Source organism: Cervus canadensis, chromosome 24, assembly GCF_019320065.1.
Source record: "Cervus canadensis isolate Bull #8, Minnesota chromosome 24, ASM1932006v1, whole genome shotgun sequence".
Classification (NCBI taxonomy): Eukaryota; Metazoa; Chordata; class Mammalia; order Artiodactyla; family Cervidae; genus Cervus; species Cervus canadensis.
The window spans coordinates 34,775,163-34,801,421 of record NC_057409.1 but is presented as its reverse complement, the minus strand read 5'-3'; the positions used below and the strand labels follow the sequence as shown (position 1 = coordinate 34,801,421).

General features: G+C 35.5%; 1 protein-coding gene across 4 annotated transcripts in view; it reads right to left on the bottom strand.

Annotated features, from left to right (window-relative positions):
• ERBB4 (erb-b2 receptor tyrosine kinase 4) overlaps positions 1 to 26,259 on the bottom strand; it is a 1,232,786-nt gene that overhangs the window by 336,275 nt on the left and 870,252 nt on the right. For all 4 annotated transcript variants that reach the window (XM_043445436.1, XM_043445438.1, XM_043445435.1 and 1 more), the window contains exon 5: positions 14,213 to 14,278. In XM_043445436.1, coding sequence (XP_043301371.1) covers positions 14,213 to 14,278 — 66 coding nt within the window. The remainder of the gene's footprint in view (positions 1 to 14,212; positions 14,279 to 26,259) is intronic.

Sequence of the window (26,259 nt, the reverse complement as noted above, 5' to 3'; positions counted from 1 at the left end):
GATTTTTTTAATATGTTGTTGGATTCTGTTTGCTAGAATTTTGTTAAGGATTTTTGCATCTATGTTCATCAGTGATATTGGCCTGTAGTTTTCTTTTTTTTTTTTTTTTTTGTCTGGTTTTGGAATAAGGGTGATGGTGGCCTCATAGAATGAGTTTGGAAGCTTACCTTCATCTGCAATTTTCTGGAAGAGTTTGAGTAAGATAGGTGTTAGCTCTTCTCTAAATTTTTTGGTAGAATTCAGCTGTGAAGCCATCTGGTCCTGGGCTTTTGTTTGCTGGAAGATTTTTTTTTTTTTTTTCGATTTCCTTGCCTGTGATGGGTCTGTTAAGATCTTCTATTTCTTCCTGGTTCAGTTTTGGAAAGTTATACTTTTCTAAGAATTTGTCCATTTCATCAGTTGTTCCATTTTATTGGCATATCTGGTAGTAGTCCTTATGCATTCCTTTGTATTTCATGTTGTCTGTTTGACTCTCATTTTCATTTCTAATTTTGTTAATTTGGTTCTTCTCTCTTTGCTTCTTAATGAGTCTTGCTAATGGTTTGTCAATTTTGTTTATTTTTTCAAAAAACCAGCTTTTAGCTTTGTTGATTTTTGCTATGGTCTCTTTAGTTTCTTTTGCATTTATTTCTGCCCTGATTTTTAAGATTTCACTTTCATCAAGAGGTTCTTTAGTTCTTCTTTGCCTTCAGCCATAAGGGTGGTGTTATCTGCATATCTGATGCTATTGATATTTCTCCCAGCAATCTTTTTCTTTTATCACAGTATTTTAATTTTAATTTTTAATTTATTTATTTTAATTTGAGGCTAATTACTTTATAATATTGTAGTGGATTTGCCATACATTGATATGAATCAGCCATGGGTGTACATGTGTTCCCCATCCTGAACCTCCATCCCCCCTCCCTCCTCATCCCATCCCTCTGGGTCATCCCAGTGCACCAGCCCTGAGCACCCTTTCTCATGCATCGAACCTGGACTGGCGATCTGTTTCACATATGATCTCCCAGCAATCTTAATTCCAGCTTGTGCTTCTTCCAGCCCAGCATTTCGCATGATACACTCTGCATATAAGTTAAACAAGCAGGGTGACAATATACAGCCTTGACATACTCCTTTCCTGATTTGGACACAGTCTGTTGTTCCAACCAGTTCTAACTGTTGCTTCTTGACCTGCATTCAGATTTCTCAAGAGGCAGGTCAGGTGGTATGGTATTCCCATCTCTTTCAGAATTTTCCACAGTTTGTTGTGATCTACACAGTCAACGGCTTTGGCATAGTCAATGAAGCAGAAGTAGATGTTTTTCTGGGACTCTCATGCTTTTTCAATGATCCAATGGATGTTGGCTATTTGATCTATGTACAATTGCTATTGTAGAAATAACCAGTGTCAACTTTGGGGGTGTCTATAATTCAACCTGCCTATTATAGCTCAATGGTAGTAGGACAGTTAAGACAGCACAAAACACACAACCAAAAGCTTTCAAGACAGTAATTGAGATTGTGCCTGTCTACATATAATATTTTTAACTCTCACTGATATGTTTAATCCTTAATGATAAAGGAATTATCATTCTTTTTAACTTTGACAATCTAATTGTGAAAGTATTTAGTTTTAAGAAAATATGTAGTTGACTATAAATGAAGAAAAACATTTTTACAAATTTCTTGCATAAATATTAATTTTTTAAAATTTTATTAAAATATTTTGTTTTAAAAATAAAAATACTATATTGTATTTAAAATAATCTTTCCTCTTTTAAAATTTCTAACTTTTCTGTCATGTTTAAAAACAAGTCATCATAACTTTTACCTATGTTTTTCTAGTACTTTGAGTCATTTCATGCTTTTGAAACTTTTAGTCTATAATCCGTCTATAATCTATTGTCTATTTGATGCCTTTAAACTTTAATGTACAATTAATCTCATGTTTTGTTTTATGGCGGGGATCTAACTTATTTTTTCCATGAAAGTGAAAGTCGCTCAGTTGTGTCCAACTCTTTGCAACCCAATGGACTATACAGTCCATGGAATTCTATAGGCCAGAAACCTGGAGTGGGTAGCCGTTCCTGTCGCCAGGGGATCTTCCATGCCAGGAATTGAACCAGGGTTTCCGGCATTGCAGACAGATTCTTTACCACTGAGCCACTGGGGAAATCCCCTATTATTAATTTTTTTCCCCATACAATGAACCATTTGATCCAACACTATTTATTGAATAACCTCTATATTTTTCATTAAAATGCTAACTTTATAGAAACCAAATTACTGTATAGACTTTATATTGCACCTGGATTTTCTATTACATTCCACTGAGTTAGTTCCATTCAGAACTAATGTGATACTATCTTCATACTTACTACTTTATAACATTTAAATACTTGGGAAAAGTCCTTCTATATAGCTCTTCCTTTTAAGTGTGAGGGTAATTTATTAAATATATTTTCCATTAATACTTTAGGCTATTTTTGTTCAATTAAAAGCAAAACATTGAGAATTGACTGAAGGTTAAATTAAAGCTTAATTTTAGAAGAACTGACATTTTCATCCTATGAGTCCCCTCATTTTATGGGTCCCCTCATCTTGGAATGTGGTAACTCTCCATTTATTTAAATTTTCTGTTTGTAGACTTTGTAAAATATTTTCTGTTGGCGAAATATTGTGGTTTGATTTTTATTTTAAACTATCCATAATTACCTGTGTCAGAGTCTGTCTCTCATCTCCATCATTTCCCTAGTCAATGAAATTAAATACATCTTCAATACATGCAATATCCTCATTGTTAAGAAAAATAATCTTTCGGGGTAACAGTTATCTGAGTTCAAGTAATATTCAAAACAGAGCAAAATCTCAGTTATTCTTATAGTCATAACGCTGTAACTGCTCCATTAAGAAAAACATTCACGGGCAAAAGACTTTGCATAACTGCAAAATAAATATCATCAGTGATATGTGAAAATTATACTCTGGGTCTATCTTTTATTACTTCACCATAAATTAGTATAGTTACTATTTCTTTTGAAAATATCTATGTTAATGGCAAGAAGTATCCATGATACTATCATAAATTTTCAAATTATCAATAAAATTGTTATTGACTTGAGAAATGGAATATGTCTGATATTTTGAGAATTCACATGTATTCTAATATAACAAGTAAAAATGTTACTTAACATAAGCACAATTGACAAGTATCCAGTATCCACTTCTTTTCTTTCTCATCCCAGTGCCACTTACTTAATTCTTCCTCCAGCTGAGCCAATTAAATCAGCAAATAGATGATGTATCTCAGATTAATGCAAGGCAGAACTCTAAGGAGGGTATTTTTCTTCAGGCTTGCCCAACTCCCTAATCATGAGAGTAGCAAACAGTGACTATAATGAGTATTCTATTAATTAGAGGACACTCTCATGTCACATGTAGATCATTTTGAAATGTTCTCTTGTATAGTTAAAGATAGTTATTCTAATGACAGTCGATTCTTTTGCTACAAAGCATTCAGAATAAATTGCTATTACTGCCATAATAAAATTATTACATTTATTTTTTTGCTGGGTCAAGTCTTAGCTGTGGGCTCTTTGACTGAGATGCACAGACTCTCTAGCTGTGGCCAATGGGCTCATTAGAATCAGCGCATGGGCTTAGTTGATCCATGGCATGTGGGATCTCAGTTCCCTGACCAGGGATTGAGTCCAAGTCCCCTTCATTGCAAGGTCGGTTCTTAACCACTGAACTGCCAGGGAAAACTCACAGAATGCTTCTAATCATAACATTTTCAGATATTTCTGACTTTTCTTCTCAATGTCCTCTCAATAATCCTTCAAATATGCAGTACTCTCTCTGATCTCACTACTAGGTTACCTGCTTCTACCCAACCCACAGTTTGCATTCCTGGAGTGTAAATGCCTGACATTAAACTTCTGATTGTGGCTTCCCAGGTGGCGCTAGTGGTAAAGAACCTGCCTGCCAATGCAGGAGACACAGGAGAGGTGGGTTCAATCTCTGAGTTGGAAAGATCCACTGGAGGAGGAAATAGCAAGTTACTCCAGTATTATTGCCTGGAGAATCCCATGGACAGAGGAGTCTGGTGGGCTACAGTCCATGGGGGTCACACAGAGTTGGGCGCGGTTGAAGCAGCTTAGCAGGCATACAAGCTTTTGTTTGCTAAGTGTTAGTTGCTCAGTTGTGTCCGACTCTTTGTGACCCCACGGACTGTAGTCCTGCAGGTTCCTCTGTCCATGGAATTCTCCAGGCAATAATAATGGAGTCGGTTACCATGCCCTTCTCCAGGAGATCTTTCTGCCCATGTATTGAACTCAGGTCTCGTGCATTGCAGGCATATTCATTACCATCTGAGCCACCAGGAAGCCCTTGATTGCTAAGACATCCACTTCTAAGACATTCATCTCAAACATATCCCAGGTGTATGACACAGATGCTAGTAAATGCCTAGATAAGAAACCAGAATGTACCTCCTCATGAAGTTCTCCTCTTAGGAAAAAAGCTTTTGGTAATCCAGATAACCGACATTTTAAGTGACCTCACTTTTCTGTTTCCATATCTAAATTCTTGCTGCTATATTTAAAATTGATCAGTAAAGAGTGAACTTGTAAAGTCCTAAGTACTAACCTGTACTCACTCCAACAAAGACAGGGCTACAGGTCTACACTTTCTCTCTACCTATGACCTCACTGGGCAGCTATTGAGCCTGCCATACCTCCTTGACCTGTGAATAATAAACCATGCTTTTTCAAAGTTCCCTGATGGTTACTGCTGAGGTACATCTTGCAATTATAACAAGAACCACAAGGGCTGGTCCAGCCACAAGTTTGACTCAGTTCCAGAATACCTGTAGGGACTTATCACATGTAGTAGTGGCCCAGGTGAATGCCTCAAGCATTCCAAGTATACAAAATCACTGTCTATAGGCTAAAACTAACATAAAATATTTCCTCAAAATATCTGAGCATAAATCTGTATCATTTATATCTATGGCTAACCACTGTGTGTGCCCACATGCAAATATCAGTTGAGTTCAGTAGCTCAGTCATGTTCAACACTTTGTGACACCATGGATTACAGCATGCCAGGCTTCCCTGTCCATCCCAACTCCCGGAGCTTACTCAAACTCACATCCATTGAGTCGGTGATACCATCCATCCAACTGTCTCATCCTCTGTTGTCCCCTTCTCTTGCCTTCAATCTTTCTAAGCATCAGAGTCTTTTCAAATGATTCAGTTCTTCACATCAGGTGGCCAAAGTATTGGAGTTTCAGCTTTAGCATCAGTCCTTCCAATGAATATTCAAGACCGACTTTCAGGATTGACTGGTTAAATCTCCTTGCAGCAAAAGAGACTCTGAGTCTTCTCCAACACTTCAGTTCAAAAGCATCAATTCTTTGGCACTCAGCTTTCTTTATAGTCCAACTCTAACATCCACAACATGACTACTAGAAAAACCATAGCTTTAACTAGACAGAACTTTGTTGGCAAAGTAGTCTCTGCTTTTTAATATGCTGTCTAGGTTGGTCATAGCTTTTCTTCCAAGGTCAAGCATCTTTTAATTTAATGACCTCAGTCACCATCTGCAGTGATTCTGGAACCCAAAGAAATAAAGTCTGTCATTGTTTCCCCATTTATTTGCCATGAAGTGATGGGACCAGATGTCACGATCTTAGTTCTCTGCATGTTGAATTTTAAGCCAACTTTTTCAGTTTCTTCTTTCACTTTAATCAAGAGGTTCTTTATTCTTCACCTTCTGCCATAAGGGTGGTGTCATCTGCATATCTGATGTTATTGATATTTCTCCCACAAATCTTGATTCCAGCTTGTGCTTCATCCAGCCTGGCATTTCACATGATATACTTTGTATAGAAGTTAAGTAAGCAGGGTGACAATATACAGCTTTGAAATACTCCTTTCCCGATTTGCAACCAGTCTGCTGTTCCATGTCCAGTATTGACTGTTGCTTCTTGAACTGTATACAGAATTCACAGGAGGCAGGTAATGTGGTCTGGTATTCCCATCTCTTCGAATTTTCCACAGTTTGTGGTGATCCACACAGTCAAAGGCTTTGGCATAGTCAATAAAGCAGAAGTAGATGTTTTTCCGAAACTCTCTTGCTTTTCTGATGATCCAAAAGATGTTGGCAATTTGATCTCTGGTTCCTCTGCCTTTTCTAAATACAGCTTGAACTTTTGGAAGTTCACGGTTCACATACTGTTGAAGACTGGCTTGGAGAATTTTGAACATCACACTGCTAGCATGTGAGATGAGTGCAATTGTGTGGTAGTTTGAACATTCTTTAACATTCTTTTAACATTGCACTTCTTTGGGATTCGAATGAAAACTGACCTTTTCCAGTCCTGTGGCCACTGCTGAGTTTTCCAAATTTGCTGGCATATTGAGTGCAGCACTTTTATAACATCATCTTTTAGGATCTGAAATAGCTTAACTGGAATTCCATCACTTCTACTAGCTTTGTTTGTAGTGATGCATCCTAAAGCCCACTTGACTTCACATTCCAGGATGTCTGGCTCCAGGCGAGTGATCACACCATAGTGATTATCTGGGTCGTGAAGATTTTTTTGTACAGTTCTTCTGTGTATTTTTGCCACCTCTTCTTAATATTTTCTGCTTCTGTAGGTCCATATCATTTCTGTCATTTACTGTGCCCATCTTTGCATGAAATGTTCCCTTGGTATCTCTAATTTTCTTGAAGAGATCTCTAGTCTTTCGCATTCTGTTGTTTTCCTCTATTTCTTTGCACTGATCACTGAGGAAGGCTTTCTCATCTCTCCTTGCTATTCTTTGGAACTCTGCATCCAAATGGGTATATCTTTCCTTTTCTCCTTTACCTTTCACTTTTCTTCTTTTCTCAGCTATTATTAAGGCCTCCACAGATAAGCATTTTGCCTTTTGCATATCTTTTTCTTTGGGATGGTCTTGATCACTGCCTCCTGTACAACGGCATGAACCCCACCCATAGTTCTGCAGGCACTCTGTCTATCAGACCTAATCCCTTGAATCTATTTGTCACTTCAACTGTATAATTGTAAGGGATTTGATTTAGGTCATACCTGAATGGTCTAGCAGTTATCCCTACTTTCTTCAATTTCAATCTGAATTTGGCAATAAGGAGTTTGTGATCTGAGCTTCAGTCAGCTCTCTCCCAATCTTGTTTTTGCTGACTGTATAGCGCAAACATCATAACTATGCAGAAAAGCATGTATAAAAATCATCTTTGTTCAAACTTTTATTTGGTCCATAAGGGAACTTGAGAAAACTGAATTCCTTGAATCTCAATTAGTTTAGAAATAGGACTAAATGTCTCATCATCTGATGTCCTCAGTTCAGTGTTCTTTCCAATCTTTTCAAACACTCTTTGGCTTTGTCTTGTACCCAGAGCATTTCCAGAGAACAGGCACAATTTTGTATATTTCTTTTTACCCCTTGAGCCTTTAGCATGGCTTTAAATGATATTCCCTGAATCACATTAAATTGTATTATAAAGAGCATTTCAGATAACTAAAATGAACATCACTTTCTTTAAATCTTTGACAAAGATCATCCAATTACAACAAATATTACCAATGTACAGCAAAATAAACAGCATATTAGTAGTGCTTCCCTTAATTTTACAATATCTCCAGAAACTACTAATCCCAAAATAAGGAAATAATTGAAATCAATAGGAAGGGTTATGGACATGCAAAGTTATTAGTAAAATACAAGGGTTTTAATTAAAGATGTTGGCTTTCAACAAAGGCTCGCTGTTATCCTGATTGATTGAGCCTGCTGGCTCAGCACTTCTTTTCTCTTCATTAGCTCCCACTTGCTTTTCTCTGCTCTAATTGGATATTTATTTACTGCATTATACCTTCTCTTTAAAAAGGGTTTGTTACAGAAATATTGTAAACACAATTATACTTTAGACAAACTGTATGCATGTTATGTGAGTATAATTAGTATATTATTTTAATAATTTGCCATTTTGATTTTACTGTCCACAGGAAAATTGGAAATTTCATGGGAAAAAAATGCAATTTAGTTTCGAGTTGCTACATTTCCTTGCTTAAATTTTGAGGAAGAAACATATATAATATTTTCTTATATTTTAATATTCATTTCAAAGAAGTTCCAAATATATTTTAGAAGGAATAAAAGCAAGTTTAGCTATTTCTAAATTTCACCCTAGAACTGAATAGAATCCATAAGCCAGACCAAGGTTTTCTTCCTATTTAAACTAAAGTTTTAATATATTGCAACTACTGAAAGTAATTTTGTGTGCACAAGTATAATAAATGAGAAAAATGCTAAATAATTTCTAATTTCTCCTAGCATGTTCTATATAGTTTGTACAGAAACAATAAATAACATAAAGTGTTGGTTGGCACAAGCTTTTATTTTGCCAATATCATAATATGCTCTATTCACAATTATCTACACTAAAACAAAGATACTGTTTGTATTCATTTCAATGCTATTTTATTTTAATTAAAAAAAAAGATTTTGAGATAACCTAGGTAGGAAGAATACTGTAGAAATAAAAGATGAATTCCTCTAGAAGTTTTCCTTTGGTTAAAATAATGCTTTTCATTAATCAGTTTAATGAACAAGCTGAAGCAGTCATTTCCTCTTTTTTTTTTTTTTTGCTGTGACATTTTGGTTTAAAAGGCAACAATGTTTTAACATATTGTTAAGTGCACTTACATTTTTCAATTAGTTTCTAAGCAAGAAGTGTCCCTTATAAAGCAACTAGAAACTGAAGAATATATTGAGTGGTAATCAGCTGAGAAAATTTGACTTATATAACCTGCAGTTAAGGACAATTGTAACTGCTTTAATGTAAAACGTGTAAGGTTGGGAGAATCAAACTGTAATATTTTGATCTATGCCTGCCTCATCCTCCCAAGCACAGTTCCTAACTGAGATGACAAAAGAAAAGCGTAAAATGTAATAACCACCCAGGCTGATAATAGGAGACTGGAGAAAGCTGGCTTGATACTGTGCTTAAAGATAAAAAAGGACATGCAGTATCTATTTTAAATGAGATAAGTGTGATTCATATATCTTGCAGGGAGAGAGATAACTTTGTTCCCTTAATCATTATTATTTATTTCTTAAAGCTTAGTCTCTTTCACACCTAAACCTTCCAGCACAAACCTTAGGACTCAGTTCTTAGGAACAGAGAGAGTTGTCACTCTTACCAGTAAGCCTACTAAATAATACTACTATAAGCTTCAGACTTCACACAGCAGATAAGTTTGTTTCCCCTGACATGAGTACATTAATCCACTGAATCAATTTACTTAAGCTGTGCTGTGGAGCAATGCGGCCACGATTTAACTGAGCTTAAAAGCACTTTCAACTTTTGAGTCACAGCTCCACGTACAATGCAGGCCCATAGTACCCTTCATAAGTTCTATTTTGACCTTTTACAACTATGTGAGAAATATTTCTGTTAGGTTTATAGTCATGATACTCTAACATCAAAAAGGATCTTAAAATAATGAATTTAAGCTATTTTAGAAAATCAGACTCCTGAGTAAAACAGGATGGAACACCTGGTTTGATTCTACAAGAACAATTTACTTGCTTTAATATTTACAAAATTCTTTAGATTTTCTTAATTTTTTAAGGAATTTGTTTAGAAAATATTTTAATTTTTAAAACATTTTAGAAAAAAACATTTTTAAAATAGCTGCTGGCTTCAGAGTTTACAGTATGAAGGTTATCAAATGTCATAGAGGAAAATGGCACATTTGCATTATTCAATATGCAATCAAAGCTAACTGTAACAACCAAAGCAGGATACAAAAGAAGTTGCAACATGTTACTAAATTTTGCTAAAAAATTAAAAATTTTATAGGTATGCATGGTGAACTGTTGTCCAAAGTGCTGAGAAGAAAAATTTTCTTCTACCCTTCTACATTCTTCTGGCTGGCTTACAAATTATATTGACAGGAGGCAGCCTAACAGGAGAAAGTCAAATAAAAGATTAATAACATGTATGCATGGGAGAAATGCAATAAAACTGAGTCTTGCCAAAATGGCCAAAACTCTCACTTTAAAAACAATTTTCAGCTAAAGACAAAGCAGGATGTTGGGAAAAGTGATTTGGGACTTCAAAGGTGATGAAGCCAATTGAGATGGAGATAGAAAACTGAATGTTTGGAACACAGAGACAGTGGGATTCAGAGGAATTTTAACAAACAGACTGCAAAGTGCCTCCTCATCAGACACACCTAGTTCATGCTACGGTTGTCCGTGGGCACAGTTCCCTTCATGGGATAGCTTATTTATCTGCACTTTTCTAGGAAGTCAGGGGAAAGATCAAAGTTTTCCAAGTTTTCCAAGCCTTAAAAATAGCCTAAATTAATCCTCATACCAAAGAGACACATTTTAAGGTGGCAAATTTTGCCCACCTACAATACTAAGCTGTCCATTTATTAACACTCTCGTCCCACTTCGCAAAATCTATTAAAAACAAAACCTCAAACCTCTTCCTCATTTCTTCTTTTTAAAACTTCTGAATCCTACAGACCTTCCCTCAAACTTATCATCGATATCATCACCATTTTTGCTTTTCCATATCTCTGCTCAGAGATGTTTTCACTCTAATCACCACTCTTCACTTCATTCATCCTAACAAGTCACTCATTATCATGGACTAGTTTTCCTAGGACCTGAATTACTTGTCTTTACTGTGACTTCTTACCATTTAGTGACACAGAGGATCATTCCTGGCATATTTGCTGTTTTAGGAGGAAACCCTGTGGGAGGATGTCAGCATTGATATAATGGGGCAAATAATATGTATTTTGAGGTCAGTGTCCTTGGCTAAGGTGTGGAGCTTTTAAATATTTTACCTTTCTTCCTAATATATGCAAAATATCAAAGAGTAATTATTCATAAAAGTAATGAAATATTTGACAAATATGAAACTGAATACCTCCAGAGAAACCCTCACTGAAGTGAATTTGTTTCAGTCATAAGGAAAGAAATCATCTGTAAATGATAAATATGATGTCTAAAAGATCCTAAAATTCATTTTTGTATGCTTAGTCAATAAAAGCAGGATATTTTCAAAAATTTGCCCAGCCTGTTTCCTGATTTTTAAAAAGTTTAATCAGGGCTCAGAGATAAGTACATCTGAAGTAGGTGTTCAGTTCAGTTCAGTTGCTCAGTCGTGTCCAACCCTTTGCGACCCCATGAATTGCAGCACGCCAGGCCTCCCTGTCCATCACCAACTCCCGGAGTTTACTCAAACTCATGTCCATCGAGCCGGTGATGCCATCCAGCCATCTCATCCTCTGTCGTCCCCTCCTCCTCCTGCCTCCAATCCCTCCCAGCATCAGGGTCTTTTCCAACGAGTCAACTCTTCGCGTGAGGTGGCCAAAACATTGTAAGGGTAAGTAATACATTTTAACTAGCAGAAGGACTATCAGTAATCTAAAGGAAGCTAGGAAAATTTTACATTTCTTTGGAAAAAAAAGTTCATCAAGATGTCACTTTGCCATGAGCTCTCTAAATATCTAATATCTCTATAGAATCTCTCATAAGGTCTATTCTCAATATTTTGGGATGGGGAATATGTGTAACTCTATGGCTGATTCATATCAATGTATGACAAAACCCACTGAAATGTTGTGAAGTAATTAGCCTCCAACTAATAAAAAATAAATTAAAAAAATTTCTGATTGTACTGCTAAACTTCAGGTCTTACAATAAATACATCTTTGAGTACTTCCAAAATACATTTTGCCTCAGGATGTGGGGCTCTATAAATATGGATATATAATTTATCTTTCGAGTGACTCAAAGGAGGAAACAGAGAACAGAAGTGAGTGATAAAGGCAAGCATCCTTCTCTTCAATCCAGTGTTTTTGCTATTTATTCCCCAGTCATCTATGTCAGTATCATTCACAAGCTAGAAGTGGTCTGAAGTTTTGCTCCTACATGCATTCACTCAGATTTAAGTTGGATTAAGTTTTCTAACAGTATCTCTTTTAGTTTATTATAATATTATCTATTATTTACTAGGTCCTTAGTATACAACAAGAATACTTAAACATATAAACCACATTATTATTGTATTGAATTTGATTCCAAAGAAGTAACCCTCTGAGGTAAGTTTAATATCTCCATTTTATAGATATAGTAACTGAGGTTTAAAAATTAAATCACTTTCTAATGCTAGAAAGTGGAAACAACTGAGATTTTTATCGTCTGGCTGACTATAAATCCAGTGTCCTTGTCCCCTAACTGCTATGCAATATGGTATACAGGAAACGGTATTATTCTTAGGTTCAGGACAGTTAGGTCAAAATCTCAGGTATTACCTGCATAAATTTAACAACTCTCTTAAATATTTCCTCTGTTGACATTTCCCGATTGTGGAATGAGGTTAATGATAACTGACTTCTTTAAATAATAGAAATATTGTGAAAATAAATTTTAAAATGGAAATATTTTATAAACTGTAAAAATCCATGCAAATGAATACTATTCTAAAATTTGAGTTTGCATGTATTGGATATAAGTAAATGTTTGTGGAATTTAAATTTGATAGACTCTGTGGAATAGGCACAGTAACCATTAAGCCAATTTTATGTTATTGTAGTGAGCTTAATTTCCATGCTGGAAAATTAGGTGAATTAAATGACTGTGTGACTGATGATTTGATAACATGAGCTATGGCTTGATAACAGTCTTACTCAAGACTCCCTACCACCCCCAACTTGGTGGCAAGTAACAAAACTAATTCAAATGTATTAGAATATTGCATTTATTAAGGTCCTCAAAGAAAGAAGTACATTTGGACATCAGGAAGACCAGAGAACAAGGAAGCAAAAAAGGTCAAAATCTTTCTCTCTCCAATTATCCCTTGCCTCTACATGGCTGATTAATTCTTCGGTGTCACTGAGGACTGGTTATTTCTCCTTCTCATTAATACACATGGCTCCAAAACAGACATCTCAGCTAAGTTTAATCTCTCTTTAAGTTTCTAAGGTGGTGTAACCAGCACCTGTCGATCCCAAGTTCAAATTCTCTAGAAAGAGAATCTGATTGGCCCAGCCTAGATTAATTACCTATTACAGGACTTCTTAACCTTTGGTATTATTAACATTGTCTGCTGAATAATTATTCTTTGCTTTGGACATGCAGAGTGAGGCTCTCTTGTATTTGTAGGATGCCATTAAAACATTTTGTCCAATGTCACAGTGAATGCATTTCACACAGTAATCCAATATTACTTTAGAATCCTGCTTAAAATTCTTGCCAAAACATTGCTGCCATAAAACATTGCTTTTCTTAAATAACTTAAGTCTACACTTTCATCCAACAGTGTAAGGAATTTCCACAATATCTAATATTTGTATGTTCAACTTTTTTAATAATATTTTCTGTGTCTTCTATGCTAAAAAAAGAAATACATTTGAAATAGCCTCCACACTCTTTTCCATTTATTATTTCAGCTGTTATTATTATAGCAGGAAGAAAATTCTTTACCATTTATATGGAGCACTTTGTGTTTCCTTTTAAAAGAAAACATTTATCCTTAAGCTTAGCAAAAGTTCAGTACTGATTTAAGCATCACAGCTTTAAGAATGTTAAAACATTAGATATTTGTCTTTATGTTCAGTAAAGTTTGTTTTCAAATATCTTAGCAGTGATGATGATCCTCATACTTATTTTAAGAACTAATACAAAAGATAATATACACTAAGGGCAAGATACATTGTGTTTCATAGCAAATCTATGTTTATAATTCACACAGTTTTTATCTCTGTGCCAAGAACAGAGTGGGTACACAGTATCCTTTTCCTTTTTTCTTTCTCCAGTGAATGGATAGTCAGGTTAATATTTGGGAAAAACACTGAAATAGTCAGTTAACCTGAAATTCAGTTAATTATCATGTTGTATACATTTGGATTTCCTACTTCCTCTGATGTATGGACTCTGAAGTCATTGTTAATATCACCACATCTGTGCTGTATCATTAATCTAGAAACCACAAAGACATATAAGAAATGATGATGTTTCACTTGAAAGCAATGAAATTAGGCAGTTGACTTACATAGAAACTGGTCTACCACACAGAAGCAAAGCTCATTTTCAGGTTTCTGATAACCAGAAGTGTGAAGAGCTTCAGTTATTAAAATTACATGACCATTTCACGCCTACGTTTCCCACTGTTGAACACTTACAAGTCTGGCAATGATTTTCCGTGGGTCCCCAGCATCGGCCCGTACAGGACTTATGGCAACGTCCACCTGTAGAGTAGGAAAAAGCACGTGTGTATTATCATCTTTAATCTTTCACTCTGACTGGGAGCTAACACCTCAAAGGAAATATTCCTACTTCTTTATGTGGATTTTTATGTCATACTAGAGTTGAAACATAGCTCATAAAATGCCCACTTAAGTAGCAAAATTTGAATGTCAAATACATATGAAGCAGAGAAATACAATCTCTTGATATTCAAAAATCCTCTCACCGTATTACAAGAAAAGGAAATACATGACTTTGTGAATGCTCCTGGATAGCCAGAAGTAAATATTTACATGAAATAAGCTTTACTTCAACTACTGAATATTTTTATTCTACTGATCTATTCTACTTGATATAAATTCAAAAGTTCACAGCCCACTAATATCAACAAACATTAAGGATTAAATCAACAGTGTAAAAGAAGGTGGAGTCGATGAAAACAAAAATATATTACAAACATAGGATAAACCTTCAGAAAAAAGGTTGTTTACATAATTTAGATTATATCTTTTTGTCAAAAGTCTTTTGTATCTTTAAAAAATTATTGAAATATGGCTGATTTACAATGTTGTATTAGTTTCAGGTGTACATCAAGGAGATTAGGTTGTACAAATAAGTGTGTGTATGTGTGTGTGCATGTATGTATATATATTTACATTCTCTTTCATCATAGGTTGTTACAAGATACTGAATATCACTTTTACGCTATACAGAAAGTCCTGGCTTTTTATCTGTTTTTTATATAGTAGTGTGTATATTTTAATATCAAACTCCTAATTTATCCCTCCCCCTTCCCCTTTGGTAACCATCAGTTTGCACTTCGTCTTTTTAAAACTTTTTATTGAGGTATAATTAATATACAGTATTAATAAGTTTCAGGTGTATGCCACGATTCACAATTTTTAAAGGTTATTTTCCATTTATAGTTATGAAACAATATTAGCTATATTCCTGTGGAGGAGGACATTCAGAGGTTGTGTCTGAGTTGACCTGTAAGCTGAACCTGGGCGATCAGAGGCTTCTCACCTGCTCCGCTGTCCTTGAAATGTATGTCCCTCTGACTATCCTCATGCTAGCAGCTGTTTCAAGGACATAGCCTTGAGAGAGAAAGGTGTTGTTGAGACCATCTGGACTGAGTAAGTGACCAAATTTAGTTAAGACCTTGATGCAAACTTTTAAGACTCTGACAGGCGGATGCTGAAATCTACTTATCTTGCTGCTGCCCAAGACAAGTCTCATACTTAAGTCCCCTAGCTTATGAAACTTGTCACCTACAAATCCAGTGTGGGATGCCTCTTTCTTCCACCTCTCCTTGCCTTTTATGTACAGGTGCCAATTTGCAAACCAACACTTTATATAAATATTTCAAGCATTTAAAAGAATTCGTTTATTTGGGGAAGTTTAATTTCAATTATTTTTCTAATATCCTCTTCTAAAACTTTTATTGATACTACTTTCTTTCTCAAAGATCAGCCTTTATTTCCTGTGGCCTCATTTTCCTTTTAATGATGATGCTACTATGGGTACTGGCCTCAGTGAAAAAAGCTGTCCCACAGAAAAATTCCCTACAATCACAGCAAAAGAATATTAACTAGAAGAAATCATGTGTACTGACTCTCCTTGAAGTTTGCTGTTGAATTTCATAGGTTCACTCCAAACTTTTTTGAGTACAAGAATATGGAACGGTTTTATCTTTTGGGAAAAGTGGACACAAAAATTTATCAAAGATAAAATCTTTTCTATAACACACTATTAACCTTTATTGTTAATTTTCTAATATAAATTGTGAATGGCTACACGCCTATTCAAGATGTTCATTTTAACATAGCTAAATACATTGTAAAAATTATGGAATAAGGTTATATCAAAGGTTTCCATCTTTCCTTGACCCACAGTCTTTAACCCTTCCTTTTATTTAATTTTTATTTCCTTTTGGATGTGGAAGTTCTTACAACTGGGGCATTTTTGTTTGTTTGTTTGTTCTTGTCTCTCTTTATGAGACTGTATGGATCTAGCATGTTAAAGACTTATTCAGTTAACAGACAGATTCAGCAGATACACTTTCAAAGGCTGACCCTCAGACCATTCTACTGGTCTACTCTTCCACAAGTGAACAGCACGATTTTCAAATTAATACAATACTTAAGCTCAATCCCAGCCACAGTCTTATAAGTGTCAAGATCCTGGCCCCAATGGAGTTTATTTAAAGCAATTCTGTTTGTGAAGCACTGCTACTGACATCACCAGCATACAATATCCTGTCACTCTGCCATCTGTTTATTTAAATCCAAACACATTATAACTACATAATGCAAGCTCATTCTAGCTGACAGGAAAAGAACTCCATCTGGCCTGAACAATATAACTTTAATCAGTGATAATGATAATTATTATTAAAAACTGACTGGAGTTCTTTTGTATAAAGCTAATAAATCTAAATTGATTTATACCAGCGGAAATTAGAAAGGACTGTGAGACAAAATGGAAAGCATTGCAAACTTTTTCTGAGTACAAACTTTTTTGAGAAAGTGGTTAATGTTGATGTCTTTCTTTAGATATGTGAGAATCCTTTAAATTGGCCCATTAAGTAGTCTGTTAATTGTCTGAAGCAGAGGACGATCTATCCTTTAATCTATGACTTCTCTAATAGTGTTTGGCTCTAATAAAATATTTAGCTTTATTTATTGTTAATGAACAACTATCTGTAGCTGTTAAAATGTGCTGAGTAACATTAGACATATTAACATCTTCGATGGATCCCCTTTAAATGGATTACATATTTTTTAATCTTCTTATTCTTGCAGCTTCAATTTACCATTTCAAGGCATACTCTCATATTTAATATAAAAGAAGTATTACTAGAAATTTTGTTTATGATTCTTATCAAAATGTGATGGCAAGACCCATTTCTTTGGGCATAAGTGATATAGTGCCTACACACACACAGTAGTTTTAAATATTAATAATTTAACTGCGATGTCTATGTACTGTTAAGACATTTTATTTGGTAGTTTTCATTTTTCACTCATATTAAAACAAAAATATTAATCACTCCTAAAAGAGGAACCTAACAATGCTTCTTTTCCAGGGTTTTACTCTGACTTAGATTCCCTCCGTCCCTTTTAGAAACCAAATGAAGGTGATCACTTGGCCCACACATGTCAAGTTCTACAATGACAAGTATGCTGGAGGACCGTGAATTGAATCTGCTGCTCCTGAATCAATGGGTGCTCCTTCTGCCCTGTCCTTTGTTTCACTGTTTCTAGAGCTCTGAGCCTTTTGATATCTATTCAGGCATTCAGCAGTTCAGCTTTTGGTTTTCAAAACTGTGTGATACACAGCACTTGGGCTAACTTCATTTGATTCTTGCAGACAACTGAGTAATGTAGTTTTAAGGAGCGTCCCAGGTGGCTCAGAGGTAAAGGATCCTCCTGCCAAGCAGGAGATGCAGGTTTGAGCTCTGGGTCAGGAAGATCCCCTGGAAAAGGAAATGGCAACCCACTTCAATATGCTTCCCTGGAGAATCCCATGGACAGAGACTCCTGGTAGGGTACAGTCCATGGTGTCGCAGAGTTGGACACAAGTTGGCAATATGATGCAGGTAGTTTTAGGGACTATTATGTCTAATATTTTTTTTAAAAATCTGTTTTTAGCTTTTTTTCCCCAACATTTTTGTTGCCCAGAATTGTCTCCTTAGTAATTATTCATCCAGAACTGGGGGGGGAAAATCTGCTAATTTTTCTTTCCTATTTTCCTCTCATCCATCTATTCATAAGTATTTCTTGAATAGCATCTGTATCTGCATATCAGGAACTATGAGAAATATTGGAATTAAGCTGAAGCAGAAATGGTTACTGTTCTAAGAAAATTCAGGCTTAATTCAGGGAAAAGGTTTTGGTTATGTTATATATGATGTTCACCCTCTATATGTTTAAAGAAAGAAGTCAATATATATGATTTTTTCAATAGTCACTCCCCACCCCCAGCTCAAGAAGAAAGAGGTAGACAAAGCCAGGCTGTGGTGGATCATTCCCAGTGTAAAGCCTGGTAGTTCTGAAGTCCATTATGTTCCCCATATATGATTTATCTACACAACACCCAAAATGAGATCTGCCCAGAGCATCCCAGTGGAGAGAATAAATGTGGCCTCTTATTGTTTGTGTCCCAACAGAAATGCTAATACTTTAACTATGGCTTACTGTCTTATTCAAAACTTTCTTTCTGTCCTCTATTCTCAGATGAGTCGTACCATGGGATGCCTGAGTCCATGGGGAAAAGAAACTGTATATGTCAATAATATTTTAGTGTCACTTCATTTTATAAACTACTTCTCCAGTAGTTTCTTTTTAAAAGGAGGACAGGAAAAAAGAGAAACTAGACACTAGCTTATGTAAATGCATGAAACACTTAGCGGCCCTGAGCCTTTGTCAATGCCATCAAAATCTGCCAATCTCCATGTTTCAATCAACTACATCATTTTTGTTTTCATTACTTATTGTAACAATTCTTTTAAAACTATTTGGGAAAATCCACTAGTTAAAAATAAGAACCTGATGTTTCCATTCAGTTTAGTCACAGCATAGTTATTTAAATTAATATTTCCATTTCCTGTCATTCTGACTCAGTTGAAGATCTCTTAACTACAAAACAAAAATTTTAACAAGCATTTCTCTCACTTTAACAAATAATTAAAAAATGAGTGCTGATTATTGCATATAAGTGTTATTTTAATTCACAGGCAGTCACCTCTGTTTGTCAATCCATTATTCATCATTCTCATGCTCACGCCCTGGAGGAGGAAATGGCTGCCCACTCCAGTATTCTTGCCTGGGAAATCCTATGGACAGATGAGCCTAGTGGGCTACAGTCCATGGGGTCGCAAAGAGTCAGACACAATTGAAGTGACTGAGATGTTAACAAATAGGACTAATTTTAATCTTTTATGCTTGTCCAGCAGATGTTATTAAAAAATGTAGCTTTTGTATTCTTTTTTAGCAGCTAGAATCCCTGAGTCTCTTTGATAATTTTCAGTTCACTTCAGTTCAGTCACTCAGTCATGTCTGATTCTTTGTGACCCCATGGACTGCAGAACTCCAGGCCTCCCTGTCCATCACCAACTCCCAGAATTTACTCAAATTCATGTCCATTGATAATTTTAAGTCATAAATTCATGTTGGAAGTTTTGCTTGTTTGTGAAACTGCCTGACAGCAAGGGCAGGATTTAATATGCACCTCTGTACTGCCTTATGCAAGTAATATGCTGGGATAGTTGAAGAGTTACAAAATATAAAGCCACTGGCAACCGTAAAAGATTATATCCCCAAACTGCCCCTAGCTAAAAGGTGATGCCATTACATCCTTGGAGTCTTCTTTCAGTTCTTTTAAAAACTGGCATTCTTGACCTCTTAACACTACATTTACTGGAGAAAGAGTGAGAGAACAGTATCTTTTTTATGACCATATATTTCAAAAAAGGGAAGTGAAACATTTTTGAAAGTCTACACTAAACCAGTTCCTTTTCTTGACCAGACCATTAAAAGGCAAATAAGTCAGTGTTCTGCCCTCAAGGAGCTTTCAAAGACCAGGAAATAGGCAGGAATACAGGCAAATAAATATGATAATAAAAACATGGGTATGCATAATGTAGAGAAAAAAAGATTTTAAAAAAGTATCTCCATAGGGGGTAAGCATTTCAATTGGGCTTGGGTGTCTTGTTTATCCAGCAGAAAAGGAGGAGGAGGGAGAAGAGCTCCAGGCTGAAAGGTTAACCTAAACAATGACAGAGACATGGATGTGCACAACCCTTTGGGGCCATAATGAATACTTTATGGTCCCTTGAGCAATTTGCATAGAAAGAGTTGTTGAAGTATGAGCTTATAAAGCATCTTGAAAGTCTTGGTTGGCATTTACTCTGCATAGATGTTATGGTGTTGGTCAAGATTTTTGAGCTTTGAAAACATGTGATTTGACTTGCAAGGTAGAAGAAAGTGTCAGGGTATGATTCCTAAAAGTTAGTGTTGACATGTGAGTAGCTTGTGCAAAATGCTGATTTTATAGTCTGTGATGAGGGTATAGAAACCCTTTTTTAAAAAGCAATTCCAGGGATTCCAAGGATAATGTATCCAAGACAACAAAGCATACAGATAAAAGTATGATACTTCGGCATATAATTCCAAACTCTACTAACATCATGGCCATATTTTGTGACAATTAGATCTGATCAGCTGCTTGGTAACTAAACGTACAGAATTAAACAATGTGCAAATCTAGCAATCTCTCATTTTCAGTGTTTACTCTGATTTGTGAATATATTTCCATTAATTTGCATTTTTGTTTCCCCCCGGAGTCCTAGAAAATACATAGCCTTTATTTTCAAATTTAAATACTTATAAATCACCCTTATGATAGTAAAGTCACAAGATGATTCCAACAAATGATGTATTAGTAGGTTTTAATGGTATTAATGTAATGTGAAATTGCTCTTTTTATCAGATGTTAATATTTCCCTTATTCCTATCTGACAGTTCTCACTGTCATGTGTTTATTTACCCTCACAATTTGTTTTATAGACTTACTTTACATTTTCATATAGTCTTAATTCAATCTTCCTATCTTTATGATTTGAAAGCTAATTATTGAATGGAAACTTTATCATTATAGATTTTGCTCTTCAGAAAAAAATTGAATAGGTATTTTCACTGACTAGAAAGAAAAACTTAAAAATTAAATATATATATATATATATGGAATTCTTCACCTTCCCTGGTGGCTCAGACAGTAAACAATCTGCCTGCAATGCAGGAGACCTGGGTTCGATCCCTGGGTTGAGAAGATTCCTTGAAGAAGGGAATGGCAACCCATTCCAGCATTCTTGCCTGGAAAATCCCATGGACAGAGGAGCCTGGTGGGGTACAGTCCATGGGGTCACAAAGAATTGGATACAACTGAGTGACTAACACTTCACTTCACCTAGCAGCAAGTTAAATCAAGACTTGGTGTTTAATTGTTTTACTAATTACTGTATTGAAAAAGGAGTAAGGAGTGTCAACCTCATTAACATTTTTATAATTAGCATCATGTTATACATTTCAAGCAACCTAAGCCAAAGGATTGAGAGGAACATACCTATTCATGTGATCAAGAGTAATTTTTGACAGAAGGGTGAAATATATCAAGTTCATTCTTTAACACTTCTATCCACAGTTTCCCCATAGGTTCAACAGCCTAGGACAAATCTATGATCACCGAAGCACACAGTTATCTTCAAGTCCATGACCACCTCAGACAGGATTACTATTACAGAGGAATAGCTGATAGACTGACCAGTTAGTGTGGCACACAGAATTGCAAAGGTTTCAAAACACTCAGCCTACTTAGCAAATTTTTGATTCTTCTGAGGTCTTTTGTGAACACAGTTTAGCATAGGTATGATAATAGCAGAAAACCCAGGTACAAATAGAAGCCTGGGGAAAGTGAGGTGGGAAAACCAATAAGAGTATCATTTTTCAAAATCTCTTTAAATCATACATAATAAAGGAAACCAGGTACTCTATTAGCATGTTGAGTTCAGATGTTTCTATCTACAAAATCTAAGAGAATGGACTGATGTACACAAATTTCAGTGTCAAAGAGAAATTTGATGACAACCTATTTAGAATATAAGATTGCTACTTATTTACATCCATAGCCTCATGTGATCTTAAGAGTCGCTGCAGCAGCTGTTGCTAAGTCGCTTCAGTCTTAAGAGTTACTGACAGAAGTAATCTAATACATAATATGTCAAGTGAATAGACTAAAGGAATTCTTACTAAAGTAATTTAATTTCTCATTGAATGGAAAGATCTGATACAATGCTATCTATGATACTACTATTCTGTACATTTTATATTCTCCCAGCATAGTTTTAAACTTCTGTAGACTACTATAACGAACAGGGACAAACTTTAAAGAGAACCATAGCAAAGAAACCAACATGTTCCCTAGATTTTTTTTTCCTATGATTTGGAAAGTCATACTATCAATAATAATGATGATTCACATTATAATAATTTTTGCTAATTTCCTGAAAAACTGGAAGCTTTCATATTTGATAATGTCAAAGATTTCTATCAAATTAAGCAATTATAAAGCATCAATTATCCCTGCTCATAGCTGTGAACATAAAGTCGAATTCCCCCTACTGAGGAATAGAATTAGTTCCAAGCAATGTCAAATGTCATACAAAACATATAAGATGAAGTCTGAACTAAAGACCTTACTAGCAGACTTAAAAGAATATATTTAGATATGTCTACTGTTTGCAATCAATAATAATGATAAGAATCAGTAGATTTATGAGCACTTATAACGAACCAGCCAGGGCTACCAAGAACATCCCAGAGCATCCTTCATCCTAGATAGAGTGTAGTCTATTTAGATGATATTCCCTTGGAGGTCTGCAGTGTCCAGTTTGTTCAGCCTTATGTTGTGGTGGCCCTTTCAGGAATGCTCTAAAAATTTTATGTATTTTAACACAGTCAACCCTGATATAATCATAATAGATTAAACTCTCTAAAATTTACATATCTGGACCGTGTGGAAACAGTTTTATGCTTGTAACTCTTTGTAAAATGTCTATACCTGTATGATTAGCAAAAGTTTGAATATTTACATGTCCAAAATGTAATCCCTGATCTTCCTACCTCCACCAAAAATTTATCCTTGCAAAGCCTTCTCCTTCTCAGACAATGGCAGCACAATCTTTTCAGAGATTCATTAGATTCTGAAGTCATTCTCAGCAACACTTTTCCTGTCACATCCCAGATCTAAATTCACTAGCATATCCAGTTGATTCTAACTTTAAAGTGCATCTAAGTGTCCAATTATTTTCTACCATCCACATCACTAAACTACTATTATTTCTTGTTTGGATTAATGCAATAACCTCCAAACTGGTGTCCTAGTTTCTGCTCTGGCTTCTTTACCATCTCTTCTCAATATATTAGCTGTTGTGGTGCTGTTTATTTGCTAAATTGTGTCCAACTCTTCTGTGACCCCATGGACTATAGCCTGCCAGACTCCTCTGTCTATAGGATTTCCCAGGCAAGAATACTGGAGTGGGTTACCATTTCCTTCTCCAGGGGAGCTTCCTGACCCAGGGATCAAACCTGCATCTCCTGCATTGCAGGTGGATTCTTACCACTGAGTCACATGATGTTCTTCAGTTCAGTTCAGTTCAGTTCAGTCGCTCAGTCATGTCAGACTCTTTGTGACCCCATGAATCGCAGCACGCCAGGCCTCCCTGTCCATCAACAACTCCCGGAGTTTACTCAAACTCATGTCCATCGAGTCGGTGATGCCATCCAACCATCTCATCCTCTGTCGTCCCCTTCTCCTCCTGCCCTCAATCCGTCCCAGCATCAAGGTCTTTTCCAATGAGTTAACTACCAGGTCAAATCCCAATAACTTCCCATTTTTCTCAAAGTAAAAGCCCAAGTTCCTTTTAATGGTCATTGAGATCTGAGAATATTTGGTCCTCTCTTCCAGGCCTCCATAACCTTACCTCCTGCTATTCCCTTCCTGGTTCACTCCTCTCACTCTCACTCCTGCTGTTTCTAGGAGATAAACAAAGTGCATGACTCACTTAGAATTTTTATGCTTTTCTTCCCTGGACCTCTCTTTCTTTGATATCTTGTAGTCAAATGGTTCACCTGTTTTCTTGTTTTTCCTAGACGCCACCTCTCAATGAGGTCTTCTCTTACCTACATTATTTAAATTAAATATTTCAGATGGATTTTCTAGATTTTACTTCTAACACATGTTCAAATTCAAACTATTTAAAATTCAGAAAATATAAAATAAGATAAATATCATCCATAAACTTTGCATTTTGATATTATATATACATATATACAGTTTATAAATTAATAAAATACATAGTTTTGTAATCTGCTATTTTCATAGCAGATATATTTCATATTTTATACTGTACATTTTGAAGTGACATTAAACAAATGTGATTTTTTTTGGCTGTATTTATGTCCCTTCATATGGACATACTATAATTCAATTAACCTTTTAGCTTTATGGAACACTTAGGGTATGTAGGAGATCAGTACATATATTTTAAAAAGTTTACATTAAGAGACTATCACTAATTTCATGCCTTATTTTAAAGAAGATTTATAGCTTATGGAGGGATGATCTGGATATCAGAAAGAACTTGACTATGTCCTTTTTTATATGCTTCTGGAGAACACTGATGGAATCTGACACTGATGTGTGACTCTGTGGATGCCTGGCACATGTATCAGAACCCTTGATAAAACAACTGATGTCCTGGTGGGCCTAGATTTATGTGCTGGTTCTAGCACTGTGTCAAAGGCCTCTGTACATACCTCTCATATTTGACCTTTTCATCACTGAGTTGGATAAAACAATAGAATGTGCTTGCTGTTTTTGAAAATGACACAAGTCAGGACAAAGCAGTGGTTGCTCACACACAGGATAAAAGTTAAGATTTTAAAAGCACTTGGAAAGTAAAATGAGCCAAAAGTAACATAAGAGATTTAATAGGATCAATGTAAATTCCTGCCATGTGTGGCTCTAAATCAGTATTTCAAGTGAATGTCAAGAGACGGATATACAAAGACGCAGAGTCTACCTTGCATGGGACAGGTAAGACTTCAATTCTCTCTGTTACGAGTTGGGTCATTCCTTAGTCCTTAGTTAGGTTAGTTAACTTCTCTATGTGTTCTATCTTTTGCTTTTTGTATTTAAGTGTTTATGTTACACACTAAGGCTTACACTGTGTTGTATAATTCAATCTAGATATCATCATCGTCAACCTCACCACATCATCTACAATTTATTAAGCACTTTCTACATTCTAACTAGTACACTGAGTGCTTTACACACAGTATCTCATTTAATTCATACACCAGCATCATAAGTACTACCATTTGTTCCATTTTATCCATAAGAAAACAGAAAGCACCCTTTAAGTCGAAGAAGAGATTAGTTCTTTGATAAAATGTCACTTAGTGTGTTTGTGTCAAAATTTTTTGTTCCTGTCCATTTTTAAATTTCTAATTGACATTTACTTTGATTCTACTGTTTATTTATTGATTCAACTGTAAATAGCAATAAAATTGTCAGTTAAATATAAGTATATTTTAGCAATTATTATGACAGTATTTTTTGTAACAGAAAATTATAGCCCACAGTTTAGAGAAGATAAAATACTGCAAAATCTATTATTCAAAAGTACTACTGTGCATATAACCAGTTTACAATACTGTCATTTACTGCACTCTGCTCCTATAACTCCTGCTAAAATGCAGAAAACATAAGCTCTGACATCATTTTCTTTGGGATACATATAGGAAAAGGAGTACATCAAGGCTGTATATTGTCACCATGCTTATTTAACTTATATGCAGAGTACATCATGAGAAACGCTGGGCTGGAAGAAGCACAAGCTGGAATCAAGACTGCCAGGAGAAATATCAATAACCTCAGATATGCAGATGACACCACCCATATGTCAGAAAGTGAAGAAGAACTAAAAAACCTCTTGATGAAGGTGGAAGAGGAGAGTGAAAAAGTAGGCTTAATGCTCAACATTCAGAAAACTAAGATCATGGCATCCGGTCCCATCACTTCATGGCAAATAGATGGAGAAACAGTGGCTGACTTTATTTTTTGGGCTCCAAAATCATTGCAGATGGTGACTGCAGCCATGAAATTAAAAGACGCTTACTCCTTGGAAGGAAAGTTATGGCCAACCTAGACAGCATATTAAAAAGCAGAGACCTTACTTTGTCAACAAAGGTCCATCTAGTCAAGGTTATGGTTTTTCCAGTAGTCATGTATGGATGTGAGAGTTGGACTATAAAGAAAGCTGAGCACCGAATAATTGATGCTTTTGAACTGTGGTGTTAGAGAAGATTCTTGAGAGTCCTTTGGACTGTAAGGAGATCCAACCAGTCTATCCTAAAAGAGA